The 17,780-nt window shown below is 40.1% G+C and overlaps 1 protein-coding gene across 7 annotated transcripts in view; it reads right to left on the bottom strand.

The window, feature by feature from the left end:
• The window catches only part of SYNE2 (spectrin repeat containing nuclear envelope protein 2), a 197,274-nt gene that overhangs the window by 137,089 nt on the left and 42,405 nt on the right, over positions 1 to 17,780 (bottom strand). For 6 of the 7 annotated variants that reach the window (XM_075426856.1, XM_075426857.1, XM_075426862.1 and 3 more), the window contains 18 exons: positions 17,511 to 17,667; positions 16,475 to 16,571; positions 16,128 to 16,315; positions 15,795 to 15,959; positions 14,347 to 14,520; positions 12,413 to 12,571; positions 11,969 to 12,142; positions 11,499 to 11,633; positions 11,198 to 11,353; positions 9,788 to 9,999; positions 9,431 to 9,506; positions 8,180 to 8,298; positions 7,461 to 7,584; positions 6,454 to 6,611; positions 5,860 to 6,007; positions 4,070 to 4,668; positions 3,007 to 3,186; positions 1,848 to 1,998 (listed from right to left, as the gene is read on the bottom strand). In XM_075426856.1, coding sequence (XP_075282971.1) covers positions 1,848 to 1,998; positions 3,007 to 3,186; positions 4,070 to 4,668; positions 5,860 to 6,007; positions 6,454 to 6,611; positions 7,461 to 7,584; positions 8,180 to 8,298; positions 9,431 to 9,506; positions 9,788 to 9,999; positions 11,198 to 11,353; positions 11,499 to 11,633; positions 11,969 to 12,142; positions 12,413 to 12,571; positions 14,347 to 14,520; positions 15,795 to 15,959; positions 16,128 to 16,315; positions 16,475 to 16,571; positions 17,511 to 17,667 — 3,172 coding nt within the window. Of the gene's footprint in view, positions 1 to 1,847; positions 1,999 to 3,006; positions 3,187 to 4,069; positions 4,669 to 5,859; positions 6,008 to 6,453; positions 6,612 to 7,460; positions 7,585 to 8,179; positions 8,299 to 9,430; positions 9,507 to 9,787; positions 10,000 to 11,197; positions 11,354 to 11,498; positions 11,634 to 11,968; positions 12,143 to 12,412; positions 12,572 to 14,346; positions 14,521 to 15,794; positions 15,960 to 16,127; positions 16,316 to 16,474; positions 16,572 to 17,510; positions 17,668 to 17,780 lie in introns of those variants that run through there. The other variant, XM_075426863.1, reaches the window with a different exon arrangement.

Raw genomic sequence — 17,780 nt, 5'->3', positions numbered from 1 at the left:
TTTGTTCATAATTGTAATGTCAGTATTTACAAACAACACGGAAGCTGGCTGGAAAAGAAACACTGCCCTCTAGTGTCAGGCAATTTGTATTCAAAGCTCTCCTTATTTCCCAGAGACGAGCACTGCATGTTCTCCTACAGATACTGCCAGCCGCTGAGATGAGAGGAGGGACAGCAGAGCAGCACTCACAAACCAGAACAAGGCAGAGAATCTGCTCTGTTATCATTTTATATAAGAGTAAATAACAAATCATCAGCGCTCAAGGACGTGCCCGTACTGTGCCACAGCCACTGCGGACTGCAATTCTGCAAAACTCGGGGTGAGGAGGAAAGGCTGTTAACAGAGCAAGGGGTCTCCATATAAGTGAGGGCAAGGGTATGCGGGAGATCTCTGTAGCAGGAGTCTCCATGATACGAGGTGCCAGAGGTCTCACTGGTGAAACCTAGCAAAGGCCCGGCGTCAGCAGAAGGAGGGGCGGCACACACCAACACCATCCCATTGCCTCAGGAAAGAAACCGCTTACATTCCTTCTTAAATTTAACCGTCCCAGGCACTGCCTGAGAGCAAATGTTCCTGAATGATAGGGGTGATGTCTCAGCAGAAAGCCTAAAAATGGGATCTGAACAGCTCGTTCTATAACCCAGCCAGCAGATGTGAAACCTGTACAGTAAAATGGTCACGATGGACATGCTGCCGTTCACTAAGCCATTAGCCACAGACAACTACGTCCAGTGGTTGTATGCAAACGAAGGGGTGTTCAGCAATACCTGCTCATTCAGTCTCCTCAGCTAACATGAAAGCTACCGCAAATGTTTAACTGCTACCAAAGACAGCACGGAGCAAATGTCAGTTAGGGAGGTCAAGGCTCTTATATAGAAGGTCTGTATTCCAAGAAGGTTCGTAACATAGGAGAAGCGAGAGGAGAAATACCGAACTATGCTGTTATAGCTTCTAACTGCAACACAGTTTGGTCAGCAAAATCAGCATGAGGGCAGAGATTCACGCTGCAAATTTAACCAGCTCAAGGAAATACTGTATCATCAGCCCAGTTAAAACTATTTGGGCCTCCACAAGTCCACACCCCAAGGCAGCATCATGCTGGCAATCCCCAAGCAGTCTCTGAGCACAGTGGTAATGACATACAGCGAGGTACACAAGCTCCAGCCTGGGAAGCAGGACAGATCTGTCATGGCCCACTCTGAGTGGATGGGCCATGGCGACATAGCCTTACAGGTCCTGTTCCTGATCTTGCTTGCTCAGGGCCAGCTGAAGATCTCTGCAGCCCTGCCTGGGACCCAGTGACACAAGCAAGGAGACGATACGGATCTAAATTCTTGGCTATAAGCTACAGTGACAGCAGAGAAACAAGCAGCCCCAAGGAGTTGCATTACTTCTTATTTTTGCTTGAAGTGGTACAACATTTTAAAGTATCTTCTCAGTAACAAAAGAATTTGCTATTTTTGTATATTTACCAACTGCCCACTGTAAGGTTTTTAACTTGGTAGAAAATATACAAATATTCCATATGGGTGAATACGGCTGACTTCAACATCTGGTTTTGGTAGGACAAAATTGCATCTTATTTTCATACTAGATCACCATTTTTCTACAGTTTGTTGTTTTTTTTTTTTAATCCCTCCCCTTTAACAAGACCTTGATTCAGTAAGCGAAACTAGACAGCAACTTAAAACAAAACCAGGGCATGGTCCCTAAATGTATTTTGGAAGCCAAAGTGAAAGCAAGGTCTTCACATTCGCCCTGAAGGCTGGGTGTGCAAGAGCAACCCTACACCCAAATGCTCCCAGGAAAGGCTTTTCTGTCCTTTTCAGTAAATTCTTGTTACTCACCTTGGTTATCAGTCTGTTCAAATTCTTCTTCCCCAAGCAACAAGTCTTCTGTGAAAGCACAATCTCCTGTTTCTGGATAATGCTGGTCAGACTAGTTTTGCAGCTTTGATACTGCTTCAGGAGCTCCAGAGCCCTTGCACACTGCTGCTGGCTATTAAAAAGAGATATATTATTTACAGCCTAAGCATCAAACAGCAGCCTCAACCTCTTGTATGCTTCCTCCTGCTATATTTAAACACGTGGGGAGTTCGACTGCTACGTTTGGAAGAGAGAAAAGCAGGGATTAAACTGTACCAGCCATCAACCTGCAGTATTGTGTGATACCTGGTGCAGTACTTTGACAGTTTTTGGAATCAGAAAGGCCCTTCACCATCTTATGCCTCTGATTCACATTTCACTGTGATGTGACCTGAGCGGTTCAGGTTTAAATGGTACTCTCCACCTGAAAGGTGAACTCAGTCACCTGTAAACTGAAATACAACGTGCAGCAGGTACCACAACAGCTCGCATAGTGGACAATAGGAAACACCACCTCAGTCCAGCCTGCAGAGAGGTATGAAAACAGATTACTCCCACTCACACCTGTGCAAGCCAGGAGGATTAACCAGAACTATGCCAGTCTGTGCAAAAGATAAAGGCACTTTTAAAAACCATAAGAGAAGGACGGATGCCCTGGGTCATCAATCATAGCCTTTCGCAGTCCTCACGCTCTCAGGCTTATCAAACCAAGTTCCTTTAGTCATCTTCCTGCATAAGTGACTGTGTTTTCCCAGCTGTCCTCTTCCATTTGTTTCAGTTTGACTTTTCTTTTTGAATGTGCTGGCATGAAATTCACCGCAAATACAGAAGACACCTCATTCACAGCAGCAGACAGGCTTTTCTTCTGGACATCAATGAAGTCCAACACATCGTTGCCTGCCTACTAAATGATGTGACTGTGATGTCTTAAAAATAGATAAAATTCATGAGCTTTGGCTGCAAACTGCTACGTGTAATTCTTGGCTTTATGATACTTTACAGCATCACAATAGTAACATTTGCTACTGTATCAGTATTTCATTTACTTTAAGGTATGGTCTAAGGCTTTTCTGCTGTTTCATTTTGCAAGCAAACCTCTTAGCTGTACAATACCACTTTAAAACATAGCTTTTCTCCTTACCATTCAGCAAGCAAGAGCTTTGTATCTTCCCATAACCTCTCTGCAACTCTGCACTGTTCATTTGCTTCCTCTGCTTTTTCCTCTTTGATCTGTGGGAGCTTATTAGCAATTTCTCGCATAGATTTCATTTCAACAACAGCACAATCCAATTCCTTTTCCAATTCCGTTAATGATTTTAACCTTTATTAGAAAAAAAAATGAAATACAGCCTTATATTGAAGTAATTCTTTAATTTATTCCCCAATGTAATTATTAAGTTCCCTAGAAATTCAGAGCTGCACATATTGACTATATTAAGCGATATCATAAAAACTCTAATTTGATCTCCAGTTCGTGTAATTCAACACAGTCCTTCAGATGAGTTATGCTGACCTAAGCCCTTTGAGAAAGCAATCCAAAATCCTAAAGGCCAATAGGGTCTCTATGAACACAGTGAATTACTTTGTATTAAAAAGTAAGTGCATTCTGGATATCTTAAAATATGGTCAAAGAAAGCAAGATAGGCCACAGCATGGGATTTCACAATTTAAAAGATGGTGACAGTTTATAATCCCCTCTCCCCTCCCTTCTTCCCGCCGCGTAAACAGTAGTGAGTTGTTTACTCCTTCTTTGCAAGGCTGCAGAGGCTCCTCTGAAACAGTATCAGAGACACACTAATGATGACAGTGGCTTTCTCAGGGTGTTGTAAAATAACACACGGCTTCTACACTGCAGAGTTTCAGATCACATGCATCACTGCTCAGCAAGGAGACCTGTCTCCCTGTTTGACAGTGTTCTTACTGAAAACTAAGATCATAACAATCAAACTCCTCCTAATTTTTCTTCACCAATGCTGCTTCAAGCAAACACATACATAGGAGTTTAAAAGAAAGGAAAAAAATGAGAATGCTTCCTTATTCAGGCTATGACAGAATGAATAAAACATAAATTCACAGCTTTTTTCAAAGCTCCACAGATACTTCAAGACAGATCCAGGTTTCAGTGCTCTACTGCACAAGGGGCCACAGGGCCCTCCGAGTTCAATGACATAATGAAATTAAAAGAGTTTTAGAAAAGAATTTACCTTTGTTGAATAGCTGGAATTGTTGGATCCTTCAAGCCTATCTTGTTAATTCTGTCACGTAGATCCTGAATGTTTTTAAGGAGTTTATTATTTTTTGTGGAAAAAATCTTGTATAAGTCTTTTTCCTCTGTAAGCATCTGTTTACTTGAGGGATCGTAAATCGCACTTAGCTCTTCAGATAAAGTCAGAAGAAGGTTTTCACAGCAAGTCTTTTTCCCACATTCAGCATCTTCCAAACAGATATCAACTGTTTTCAAGCGTTCATCCAAACACTTAGCCTCTTCTGCCATATGAAAAACATCTTGCACAACCTCTCTCCATGCTTTTTCCAGTATCTCAGGTTGACCTGAGGGATCTGTGAGATATTTGATAGAAGACTGAATCTTCCTCAACGAGGCCATAAAAGCTTCCAGATCCTTAAGGACTGTCTCACAGATCTGCATTTTATGGCTCATTTCTTCAATCTGGTTCTGATAGCAAATCATAATTTTACTTGCAGCTTGCAGATCTATTGGATTAAATTCATCTCTTGCTGAACTGTCTAGGTCTTCCAATTGTTTGTACACTTCAATCTGATTTAATATGGATCTCTGCAGCTCCTGAAATTGAGAGAACGACCAACAGTGTTAGCAAGTGAAAGAAAATCTGGATCCTGTGTTCAAGCTGAACCTGTGACTGAGAACCAAATTATAGCATACTTATTTTATTGTGAGTAAACAGGGTGGTAAAGAAAGAAAACCTCTTTTTTCCCCACTCTGGACTTTGGTAGAAGGAAGGAAAAAGAAAAAAAAAAATCCAGTAAAATGGTATTTCACACACAGGGAATTTGATCCCCAAAGCACTACAGAAAGCCCACGCCTCTTTCCAGCAATCAGACAAAAAGGAGAGAAAGATGAGAGTCCTGGGACCGGAACCAGCAGGCTCTTGCAGCAGGAGATCACTCAGAGCACAGGTGGGCACACAGATGTTTGTTACTCTGCCACCTTTTAAGTCCTTTATGCTATACTTTTGGAGGAGACTTCCACACATTTAAAAGTCTCTTGGTGAAGTCTGCATGCTACCTGGTTACAGCCCTCAGACAAACAGCAGTGTCTTAGTGTTGTGCAATCCCAAATGTGCAGAGCTGAGAGAAAATGCAGGGCCCTTCCAGCCAAAAAGTCACCTCAGACAGACAGTGCGCATGCTCTCTGCCCTACAGCTTGAGAGACCTAAACCCTGCTTAGCTCAAGAGCCAAGGGCAGAGAAATGCAAACTTTCAGTTCTGCGTAGCAGTCAGTGTGCTCACCTCGGAGTGCATATTAAGAACAAAACAGTATTCGCCCTGCCTAATAGACAGACTAGAGCCTAGGCATAAGAGACTGATAGCAGGTGAACAAGCTATTGCATAAACGCAGAGCTTCCAAAACCATCCTGGGGTGCGCTTAGATACCTCAGCAGATGTGACACAAGGCAGCTTAGCTTAGCTCACACACTAACACCACATTATGTACATGGTTCCACAAAGTGATATAAAGCCAGGTGGGAGCAGTGTAAATCTGGAAAGTCCTAACCTGAGACTAAATGGTCACGACCATGCTTTTTACAGTAGAGCCTATTGAGGGTCCCTGGCTGGCTTTGCAGGAACAATGACATTTAAGGCAAACGGAATAAAATGCTGTTAGACGTCAGCAGGTTTGGGAAGTCTTCTGAGCGGTCCCAAACTTCTGAGTGGAAATCCCATTAAGTTCTCTAGTTCCTAGACACATTAAAAACTATTCTGGATAGGGTGTGGTATCTGCATTTTCCCTTACCTTTAGTTCCCTGTAAGCAAGATCACTATTCATCAGATTAAACTGCTGGATGTCCTTTTTCTTCAGTTGCTGATCTAACTCACATAGAAAAATGGATTCATTTTCTATTGGCAAAACAATTTCCAAAGCAGTCCTTAAAGAGTTTGTTCTACAAGAAAGGTAACAAAACATGAACTGGGAAAGCAAGCAAGAATAGACACTCAACATCTTACGGCACAAACAGCCACAAAGATAGCGTACTCAACTGTCTAACAGATCTAATCCTGAGGTCAGAGGAGTTGTTCCATTGATTAATAAGAACACCAGTGTGAATCCCAGTGAATTCAAAATGTTGAAGGAAATAACAGTAAACTTCGGAATACTGCACAGTGACGTTACAAAAATGTGACTCTGCTTCTTGGACAGATTCACACTGTAACTGTCTTCAATGTATATGTGAACCAAGTATAACTAAGGAAAGTTTAATTTTATGCAATTAAAAAAAGGTTAAAAATGTGCAGGTATTTTCTGTAACACACGCTATTCCCTTCGCAATATATGCATTAGCTACAATGAACTATTCCTCAGCTAATATAATGAATTATCATTTTATACCTGGTATTTATAATAACCTGAAGCTCTTCCCATTCTCCTTTCAGTTTGCTTCTCGTATCAGAGATAGCAGCCTGCTGCACTCCATCCACAAGACTTTCTAAGGTAGACGAGATGTTTTCCAACTGTGTCCAGCCAGAACTGGTTTCACTCTCTATCACCTAAAAGATATGCAGCATTAATTACATTAATATGATACTATATTTCTCGATGGATTGGACTGTTCATAAAATTACAGTCACAAGAGTCTCTGCAGAGAAAGTGAAAACATCACCTGAAAGTAAGAGTATCTATTGCTTTCTTTTTAAGACTCCATTTTTAGCTGCATGCAAATCTCTACCAACTTTTTGTAATGAAAATTTCCATGTTAGATATATGCCTTGGCTACATTTTATAAAATACTCAATAAATAAGGTTCAGCCATTTTTACTGCAAGAATGAATGGAAAATATCTCAACTTAGTTACGTTCAAACAAACAAAAAACAAATGTAGAACTGAACCAAGTTCTGAGACACTAGATAACCTTTGTACTCCTTTCAAGCAATGACTTGAAAAATTGCAGTGCCTTTTATCATCCTCGTAAGGTTCTCACACACCTAATGAAGTCACAAGTCCCAGAACAGTTTCATTCTGCACATACACCACTACCATTTCATGGTTCAACTCTTGACACCTCCTCCAGCCCTGACCATGGTCCATCACTTACCAGTCCTGCTGACAAAAAGGCTGCTTTCTGTAGTTATTTCTTCCGTTAGACCTATTTCAGCCTGCAGATCACAAACTGAGCGCAACTAATTTTTCTTTCAGCAACACTTGCAAAATTCCACTGCTAAGTAGGAAAGCAGTTCTGTTGAATGCTAAACCCTTGATTTCCCTTCTACTTCTAAAAACCTAGTCATAAGGATGCTCCTTTTCCCTTGGAAACACACATAACACACAGAGGTGAGGGCTCTACATGGGAAAGTAATAATTTAGGTACGAAGTATGTTTTTAAAAGATGAATACTTACCTGAAGTTCAAGCAGCTTATTCTGAAGGCATGAAGTGCCTTTTATTTCATCAGTAAAGCCAGATGCTACATTATCTCTGCTGATTTGTAAAAGTTCCTCCAGGTTATTTCTTTGTATGTTATAGCTAAAGAAAGATACAATCACTTTCAGAGAGAATAGTACTTCTAATTTAATGGAACATGGCAGGAGTTGGGACTTGCTGATCAACAGATTACCATGAAAATTAAGTACAGTCTATTGCAAATGCATATTTTCACTTAAGTCCCAAATAAATGGGCATAAATGAGCAACATAAAAGAGCTGAGAAATTGTTCACCTCGCCAGTTTTCAAGTATGAATCCCTGCCTGCATTCTCTAAATTCAGGTCTATGAACACAAAAATGTCAGTTCTTTAAAAATTTGACACTTTTTTTTTTTTTTTGCAATATTTGATGTTATTAGTAAGGCAGATACAGATTTTTTCTGGCCCAAGAAAAGAGCAGAATAAAACGTTCTACAGCTCTAAGTGTTCTTGCTACAAAAACCTAACGTTTGAAGCATTTAGCTACTATAGTGCTTCTTTATCAATTACAGAGCAATATTAAGTAAACTGTAGTGGAACAAGAACAGAGTTCTGCATAGCAAAACTGCACCCTATGTTTGATACACTAAATTAAGTTGTGAACATCTAGCATAGTATCATCTCTTAATACGCGTGCATTTTATCCTTTAAAAATTACCTCTCTAATAAGGCTGATATGGACAAATCACTGTATTCCTCAAATTTCTTTGCACAGCTTTCTCCATTGTGATGTTTCACATCTGGTTCCAAAACTATGTCTGCAGCAGTTCTTGAGGTCTAAGTAAAAATAAAAAAAGGTAACAGTGACCTCTGCATCATGCTGTGTCAATACATGGTGAATACTAACAGATATCTGTGAACTCCTGAAAGAAGCAATTGCTTAATGTGTCCCAAAGGAGATGAGTGATACCATTCATGAATGCAAGATGTGTTTAAACTCAACCACGAACCACAAGAGCAAAGTCTGGAACACTTGCAGCCAGGCCATTCATTCCTTTCACAGATGCTGGGTCTTTGGCAAGCACAAGCCACTTGTGCCAATTTTTGCTGCAGCTTCATGCACAGCATTGAGCAACCACGAGACATTGTTCTCTGCAGCTTTTGTCAGCCTGCTTATACCAGGTGCCTTTGCATGTCTCTCGCCTTTGATTCCAGGCTATGCTCTACTCCTCAGTCTGAGGCTGGCTTATGTTAGTTATACAATTTGTATTTTGAATATCCACGAGAGAACAGATATCATAATTGTAAATCAGGGACAATATTAGTAGCCTTACAAGAGATCTCCCTTCATAATAGCCAAATCCCAAATATATTCAAACTTTATGTAAATGCAATGAGTCCCTTCCGATAAACCACCAGTCTAGAGGCTGTTTGATGAGCTGTCTGCTGCCTTACTTGCATGAATGTTTATCCTAAAACGAGACATCTTCTGTAGCATCCAGATGATGAAGTGCAGTATCTTCTCTCTCTAAAATTATTTCTAAGATATATGTGTTCTGGTTGTCCCTATATTTTTCTAAAGCAAAGGCCTCCAACTCTTCACTATTCTTCCTCTCTGTGTCCTCTGAAACTTGTTCAAATTACTAGGGCACTGTGGGGGATTTGCAATTGAACACAGCTTCTTTCAGCTGAACACATGACTCTTCCAGCTGAAAGCCATTCTTTAGCAAAATATAATGCAAGGCTGGAGATTCACGCCTCTTCGGGATGCCTAGTGCTGTTCCTTGCATGCTACTTTTTAATATTTACTTGGTCTACATTCCCAAGCACAATGGGTTTTTAATGTCTGACCAGAGGCCTGATGTCCTACCACAATAAGAACAGCAACAGAAACAACCAGTTTTTCCTTCTGCTGATGATCTCCCCCAGACAGAGCACTGTTTTCTAATAGTAAGTATGGACTTCTTACCTTCTCTACAGAAAGGATATCAATTTGTTGCAAAGAACTGGGCTCTTCTCCATTCTCAGAAGCAACAATGGAGTTCCTACGGTTTAAAAGAAATTTCAGCTTAAGAACAGAGTATGAAATACATAGGGAAAAAAAGAAATCCTGGCTAATGATTAAAAACGGTGCAGCTGTGTAGAAGGGTAATCAAACATTGCACTCAGTAGTTTATGAAACTTAACACTAAATGTTTAAATGTACAGTTGCCCACAGTAACGTACATAGTAACGTATTTCGTAGTACATTTACAATATCACAAAATCTATCCATATATATATGATTTCTATGAAGCTACAACACATCATGTACTCAGTCACCCACTCTTTCTTAGATGACTGTCCTTTTCCAGCACGAGACAGCAGGGCTGTGTAAGTATCTGCCACAATTTGTTGAACCTTTTCTAGCTTTTGTTCACAGTCTGCAATCAGTGTCTGTATGCCTGGGACAGTTTCTTCTGATAGTCTTCCCAGTATTTTCAGGTCTTCTAATGACTTGCGAAGTTCCCTAAGGCTGTCTTCATGTGAAAAAAAGGCCTAAACAAAGGAAAACAATATAATAAACTCATGTTGAGTCATAAGGATATGCAATTATTCTCAATACATTTTTTTCTATTTCCATTGTCTTCTTGGATGAGTGCACTTAAAGCTTAAGCTGTCAAACCAGGAGACAGACATTTATTTTCCCTCAATGCTTTTTCAAATAGAGCCAGGAAAGAAATAAGGATTTCTGGCAACATGTTACCCAGCTGCATTCACAAAACTATACTGACTCGTGCTTGATCTTGAAATTCGTTATGTTACTACTATTTTAGCTACTTTAGTGCCAAGTACTCTTCACACCGACATCAGATACATACATCCCACTGACCACAGAAAAAGCACAATTTGAAAATTTATTTAAAATGTTCCCCGTCAGTAATTGTACTTTCTAGGGTGAAATTAAGATCTACTAAAAATCTAACAAAAATATAAGCAGAAGGAATACACCTGAGAAAACTTTTTTTCTCTTTATGCTTGCATAGGTAATATTTGCTGAACATGAACCCATGAGAAGCAAAGACTAAAACTCAACTGAATTCAGTGAAGACCAGAATTTCATCAGGAGATCAATTTCTTACCCTTCTAAGTTGTAAACTGGCCACATAAATGCATCTCAAAGAGGAGGATAAAATAAAATACTAGAAGCAATGAAGTGTAAAACCCATTGCTATGGAATATGTAAGATTCACCATGACTCCCCCGGCAAGTAAAACGTGAACGTCTTCGTCTAACTCTGTGGTTAATTTACACACAGCACAAACACAGACCTAGAGTGCAGCTATTGCACTGTGAGACAATACTCTCACCTGAAGGCACCTAATACCAGCTATGCAACTGTAACAAATGAAGGGAGTCACAGAACACAACCATTTCTTATTTTTACACTTTGCACAGCTAAATCTGTTTTAATGCTTTAAGGCTGTCTTAAAAAAAAAAAAAAAAGGAAAAAAGATACCATCCATGTAACAAGGAGGTAATTCCAAAAGTCTGCAAGGAGGCTAATATCTGCAGTCAAAAAAAAGGTACAGAAATAATTTGGGTTGCCTCTTTGTTCTGTGTTTACATAGCACAAAGTACAGGGGCCCTGTTCTACAAACACAGGCTGCAATAATGTACCTAAAGAGGAGGAAGAAGGACAGAGAATGCATTCACAAACAGAGGTAGGAGAGCAGAAAAAGAGTGTGGCAGATACCTCATGTTCCTTGACGAGCCCTTTGGATTTGTCCATACTTAGGAGTTTCTTCTCTTTGCCTAATTGCTTATTGATTTTTTTAAACGTTGCATTAAATTTCTTTATTTCCTTTTCTACCATGAGCTGGACATAAGATATAATTTCATAATGAACTGCCTGCAAAATCCGAAACACATTATCTGTGTGAGATAGTGAGATGGTATTACCAAGCAAATAACCTCACAACTTAACAAAAAATTATTTTTCAGAAATGCCAGGCCTAATGAGAACAGACAGTGGATTCCTTTCTGTATTACCTTACCTCCCATCTTTTATGAAAGTCTCTACTGTTTTCTTCCACTACCAGCTTTTCATGATCAGATGAAATATTTTTCAGTTGGTCAGCTGCTTTCAAAAATTTGTCAAGAATTTTGTTGTCCAGAGCATTAAAAGCTTCCTGCAAGACAAACATCATAAACAAAAATAAACAGAACTGAATAAAGCTTATTTACCTAATAAAACTACATCAGTAGCATACAAAAACCCTGCATAAAGCATGTACATATTGCATGAATGGGCTGCAATGGCCCTTGCATGGGCCAGTATAAGGGCATTCTCCACCCTTGCACACCTGCAATAAGGTTGCAGAATGTATCGGTGTATGCTTTTTGGAGAAAAGCAGATGTTCTTGTAACTCCTCTTTTATGGGAAAATTTGGTACCAAAGAAGAAAGACTAAGGTTCCTGAACTCTGCATCATTTCTAGGGAATATGGCTCAGAAAACAAACCCACCTCGTATCTTGAAATACGTTCTTCAGGACTTAATTTCTGACTGACAAGTTGCACAGCCTTTGAAATGGAGGCCTCAAGTTCTCTCTGGGATTCTTCAAAACTGAGCAAAGCCCCCTTCTCTGAGGAACTCTTCTCAGATTTGGACAAGATGTTATTCATGTCGCCCATGACAGCCTTGGAAGAAAGAGGCTCTTTTCAGAACATGCCTGAGTGTCAGTAATTACATAAATTTATTGCTTCTTAACATCACTCAAGTTTTTCAAGTTGAGATACTGATCTTTGAAACATTCTAGTTTTTGCCTCAGCAAGAGTCTGGGAGACTGATACCAATAGTATAAACCCTTTTTTATTTTACATAAATGAAAAGGAGTCTTGCTAATCACATAATGATAAAAATTAGAAATGTTTGTGTGTATAAAGTACAATAACAATAAACAGGAGTACCTCTATTTTGTCTCTGGCTTCTTTAATTCGTGCCTGAAGCCCAGTGATGTGCGAATGCTGTTGGGACACCTGACTTGAAACATTTTTTGTCAGGGATTGCAATACCTCTTCTGCTGCCACAACTTGTTCTTGGTACGAGGCTCCCCTTGCAGACAAGCTCTGGTTGAATGAGAAGCATTAGAAGTGTCTACAGTATTTATGTCTTTTTGTTTGAAGGAACTGAATGAAAAAGCCAGCCTTGACCATGGATAGTCAATATTTGGTCAAGGAAAAATCTTATATTCCAATTATGGTCACTGTATTGCACTGCAAAGTATCTGCGTAGAGAGAGAAATCTGCTGCCATCCACAGGGGATTCTGTTTGCTGAAACAGTCTCTCTGTCAGTGTGATACCTCCCATGTCTTTACCTCAGAGCCAATTAGAAGTATTTTTTAAACACGGTCTCCCATCCAAACAGCTTACTAAATGAATGTACAAACCACACATTTGGATATGCATCATCTGATCATGACGTCATCCAAAAGTAAGCACGTATCAAGGCTCAGATTTTCGTGCGGTATGCAGTACTAGAAGGCAGGAAGCAGCTGGGTACTTTGCATGCAAAATTAGTGTGCCATATTTGAATATTTATCATGAAATGTCATTATTAGAGCTGTTTTGATCTATGAATATTTAACACGTTTTCCTGTTTGAAGTTGTCAATTAGCATCCTTCTAATGATAATTGGCGCTTTATTCTGGATCTCGACCTATTGTACCACAGGTAATAAGCGATCTGATCTCGTCTGCTTACAGGCATGGAGATACAGCCTCCAAAAATGTGACTGGTATTGTATTTCATGTTGTCTTTTGTTACTTCGTTGTTTTTAACAAACTAGTGTCACTCTGCAAAATGAGGCTAATTTTATAAACGTATGCTCACAATTACAAAAAGATGAATAAATTATTTTCATAGGCTCACACCCTTAATTCTGTCAACTAAACTCAGTGCAAGAAGGCACAAACCAGAAGTAAACTAACACTGATTCTGGTTCACAGTTATTGTACATGGATTTAATGTACCAAAGAAGATCTCTGTTTAATTTTAGCCCTCAGACAGAAGAGCTCCAATGAAACCTCCTTCTGGGGGCCATCTTCCTACCATTAGATTATACTGACCCTGTTGCAGAAATAGCAAAAGCCAACATAAGACAGTGCTTCAGCTTCTCCAGCGCAAAGCTTGGCATCTTTGTTCAGTCTCAGCTTCACTGGCAGGTGAAGAAAATAAATGAGACTTTGTACTGAAGCTGCTGAGTTATATATACGTATTTCCACCTGCCACCTGCTGGGGGGGAAGCAACAATCCCTGGCAGAGAGACACAGGAAATAGAGACCAGTGGAAGTAACAAGAAATTCATCAGTGCTCATTGTGGACGTTTAGAGCAACTGTGATGCACAACCTACCCAGCATGCTGCTGAAAATACATCAAGTATTCCAGTTTTTGACAGGCAAGTTTTGAATACAGCCAAGTTGTCTCAAACATCCTCCCTGCACTGCAGGGTAGGTAACAGAAAGCACTGTATCACCAGTGGAAATTCTCAACTCGACACTTGGCAAAGTTTTAGTCTGCTGCGAATACTGTGCTGGACAGGGAGTAATTAATATCACTCAAGAGCAAGCTGCTGATCAGAGGCACCAACAGAATTCACTGGCACCTGCTTGTCATCTGTACACGCTGATATTGGAAGATACCTTTATAGCTCATCTGGGAGCAATGCCAGGAAATAACATCAAAACACTAGCATTGCCTTGACTTTTTACCAGTGTCACAGTGCAAAATCCTCATTCATTTCTGCTTCACTGATGACGGCTCATTTTACCCCAGCCACTAATCTGTGCGGAAAGATGAGAATCTGATGAACAAGTATTTTAAGCAGTGTTTTTCCATTTTTACCTGCAAATGTTCCTCTGTACCAGGTTCCACAGGCCCCTCATGACTGATCTCGATAATCAGGCATCCAGTCTCTGCTGCCAAGCTGTCCACTCCTCTAAGGAGATCTTCAATTTTCTCCAGGCTCTTGGGAAACTCCTTGGTCTTTTCAGCAGCATCTGTGCTTTTTTCACCAAGCTATAAACAAAGAGCAAAGTAAGATGTTCACACCCGTCATCCATTCATGGGTCTCTCCACTACCCGCCTGCAACAGTTACCACTCCAGCTTTTGCACCCAATGGGGAACGAAGGAGAAATAAATGCCAAACACACTGGTACATACATCATGTGAGGCTCAGTTCTTCAACCTGTAGAGCTGGTGGGACAGCACAACCTGTGCCCATATGGCCCATCATCTTCCCTATCAGCAGGCAGCCACAGCCACACTACCATGGAGAATAACTCCTGGGCTGCAGCATCCCCCAGGCTATGCCAGGGAATTGTCCAAGAGAACGATAGCTGGCGTTGGTCAAATCCCGACCAGAAAGCATCCTAACAGTTTAATGGTACTGGCAGTCACAGGCAAGAGCTCAAAGCCTTTGCCTTTTATATATAAAAATAAATATAATATACATTACAGCCATAATGTCCTAAGCAATGTCAGAAAAATAACTCCTAAAGTCCTTCAGCCCTTGTAAGCGTGCAAGAGGTCTCTTTATCTCTGCTTTCTGAATACATATCCTGAAAGCATCTCTTACTCTGGGTTTTTCTAGGAAACTCTGGATTTCCCTCACTCTTGGGAATATGTTTCCTTTGATCTTCTTGCATTCTCATTAAGCTCATCTCCTACAAAAATGTTGTAATTTTTTGCCACCATTTATTGTCACAGTAGTACCTTTAATAAATGTCAATGAAAAGATCAATTTAGAAAATCAAGAGCTCTGATATTCCCAGGCAGAGCGAAAATGTCATTCTTGTGAAAGCATTCTAGGAAATACAATGTAAGTAACATTAAGCAGGTTGTATAGGAATTTCCAGCAGCCTAAGAACCTGTGAAGTGAGCTGGTATAAAGTTGCATGACGCTACAAATATCTATGCAGCAATAATTACTTTCTCCTAGCTGAGGCAGAAATTACGCAGTTTAGCAAAGGCTCACAACTCCTATAAAACTGATTACTTCCATCTCTAGAACTGAATAAAGAGTTTTAGCCTGCAGTAAGATTTCCTTTTATAAGTGGTTTTAAAATTTCCATTTAAAAAATTGAACATTTTCCACTGTGTCATAAAGAGCATTTAACTGAGTCACAAAGACTTAAGAATGGGATGCCTCTGTGAATTCTCTGTTCCTCCTGTTTTAAGACTGGCAACACTGCGTTGACTGAAAGATTTGTTAACCTCTTATTAGCAAGCTGATAAGTCTAGAAAACATGATTTTACACAGCAAGAGAGTCATATGAAACTGGTAGCTTACAAAGTGAGTCCTCTTGATGAACGTAGCCCACCTCCTGTTCAGTTTCTTCAGCTCTTTGGCAATACTTGATGCAACATGCTCCTTGCTGACTTCGATGAGATAGTTTCCAGCTTGATTTAAGGAGCCATGAACTGGATTCCACTTTGCCAGGATCTCAGCAGGGATCTAGACAGAGGCATTGAAATAATTTAAAGCAGAACCCCGCCAAAAGTTTATTTCCAAAATGGGGAGCAGAAAAGCAACAACAACAACCACTGTCATGTGTAATATTTTCCTTCCAGGAGCTTCTGAGTATCTCTATCTGTCATTACAAGGAGAAATCCAGCCACATACCTCTTCTGGATGCTCATTTCCTTTTTCTTCCAGCCATGTCTCCAGTAAGTGGATATTTTCCGTGTAATTACTCCAGGAAGATAGGACTTTCTGCAGGGTGGTATTTACATTGGAAATATAGTCTCTACACATAGAAATCTTTGACTCCACTGTCTTAAAAAGTTTGCTAATTTCTTGAGGATCTCCAGCTAGGACATCAAATAGGGAATATCGTTACACACTTGGAAATAGAGAGGTTAATTACACAGAAGCGGTATTTTATACAAAACATAGTGGGAATTGAAACTGGTGACAGCACATCAGTTCAAAATAGAGGCCTTCATATCAGTTTACGTGCACAAACTTACCTAAGACAGGACTGCTTACGTTTTTGTTTTTCAAATCTTCACAGATGTGAGTAGCAGTTTCTAGTTGCACTGCAAGTCTCTTTTCTTCAATGAAATTCTGCCCAAAGTGAAAAGTATCTATGAAACCAACTGAAGCAAGAAACTCAGCGCAGATTAACTCTGTACTCCCATTTCACCACAGGGCAAGGTTAATGCTGCTCAGGAAAACTGATATTTTATACAGTCCCTTGTTGCCTCCTTCACAGCTCTGATTCTGTTGAAATTCCCACTAATTTAACTAGGGATTCGCCAGTCTGAAAAGCTTCTGAGAAGCTCTTTAGAAACTCCACTAAGATGGAATTCACAAGCAGTCTCATTAAGTGGAAATAGGTCAAAATTGATGGCATCAGCATTTTCATCTCTGTCTCCATTCTTGGTGCACTTTGTCAGCATTTGGGGTAGGGTAATCCATCTCCTCCTATAGACCTACATGTGGCAGCATTTTAATAACTTAAGCCCAGAAGCTGAGCTAAGCACAAAATGTCACAAAACATGACAATTCCTATTCACCACGAAGCGTAAGGAGGTAAGGAAGCTGGGAAAAGGATGAGGCACAGCAAAAGGCAGTATTGGCCAGCACTGTGAGTCGTGGCTGTTTCTGAAGATAGCAGCTACTGAACTACACCTCCAAGAGGTTTGTGTGGATTTGAGCTAGGGAATGCCTGCTACTGCTGGCTCCAGAAACAGTCTAGAAAGAGAGAAATCTTCACAATAAAGAATAAAAAAGGACAGAGAGAAAATTACAAACAGTTGCAGCTCACTCTATTTCTCCAAACTGAAGAAAGAACTCTCATTCAGAGTAAAATGGGAAGACATGGGGGCGAAAGAAAGTTTCTATGGAAGTCTACCTGTCCTTTGCATAAATCCCTGATCTCACAAGTCTACCATGCTTCTACCACTGTTGTAGTATCTTCACATGAGGACAGACACAAGCTTGAATCAAAGAGAGGTGGGGAAGAATTATTGTCAGGGTGTGATACATATATTTTAAACTTACATTCCAATTTTCCAGCAGTGCTTCCACAGACTCTTTTGTCCCGTATTTCATGTCCCAGATATTTAGCTTTAGCATCACTTCCCTGGCAATAGCTGAGCACAGTCCATAGTGGTATTCAAGAAAGGTCTTGAAGTTTGTGAAAAGAATATTGCTGAATCTGCAAACAGTGAAATGTTCCAAAAGTTGACTCAAAATCATTGGATATAGAAGGTATTAATGTATAAGGTTTTTAGTCTAAAACCTCAGTATTACATATACGTAAACATTCTT

Source organism: Opisthocomus hoazin, chromosome 7 (assembly GCF_030867145.1).
Source record: "Opisthocomus hoazin isolate bOpiHoa1 chromosome 7, bOpiHoa1.hap1, whole genome shotgun sequence".
Classification (NCBI taxonomy): domain Eukaryota; kingdom Metazoa; phylum Chordata; class Aves; order Opisthocomiformes; family Opisthocomidae; genus Opisthocomus; species Opisthocomus hoazin.
The sequence above is the reverse complement of the archived record's forward strand: the minus strand, read 5'-3'. Positions and strand labels throughout refer to the sequence as shown.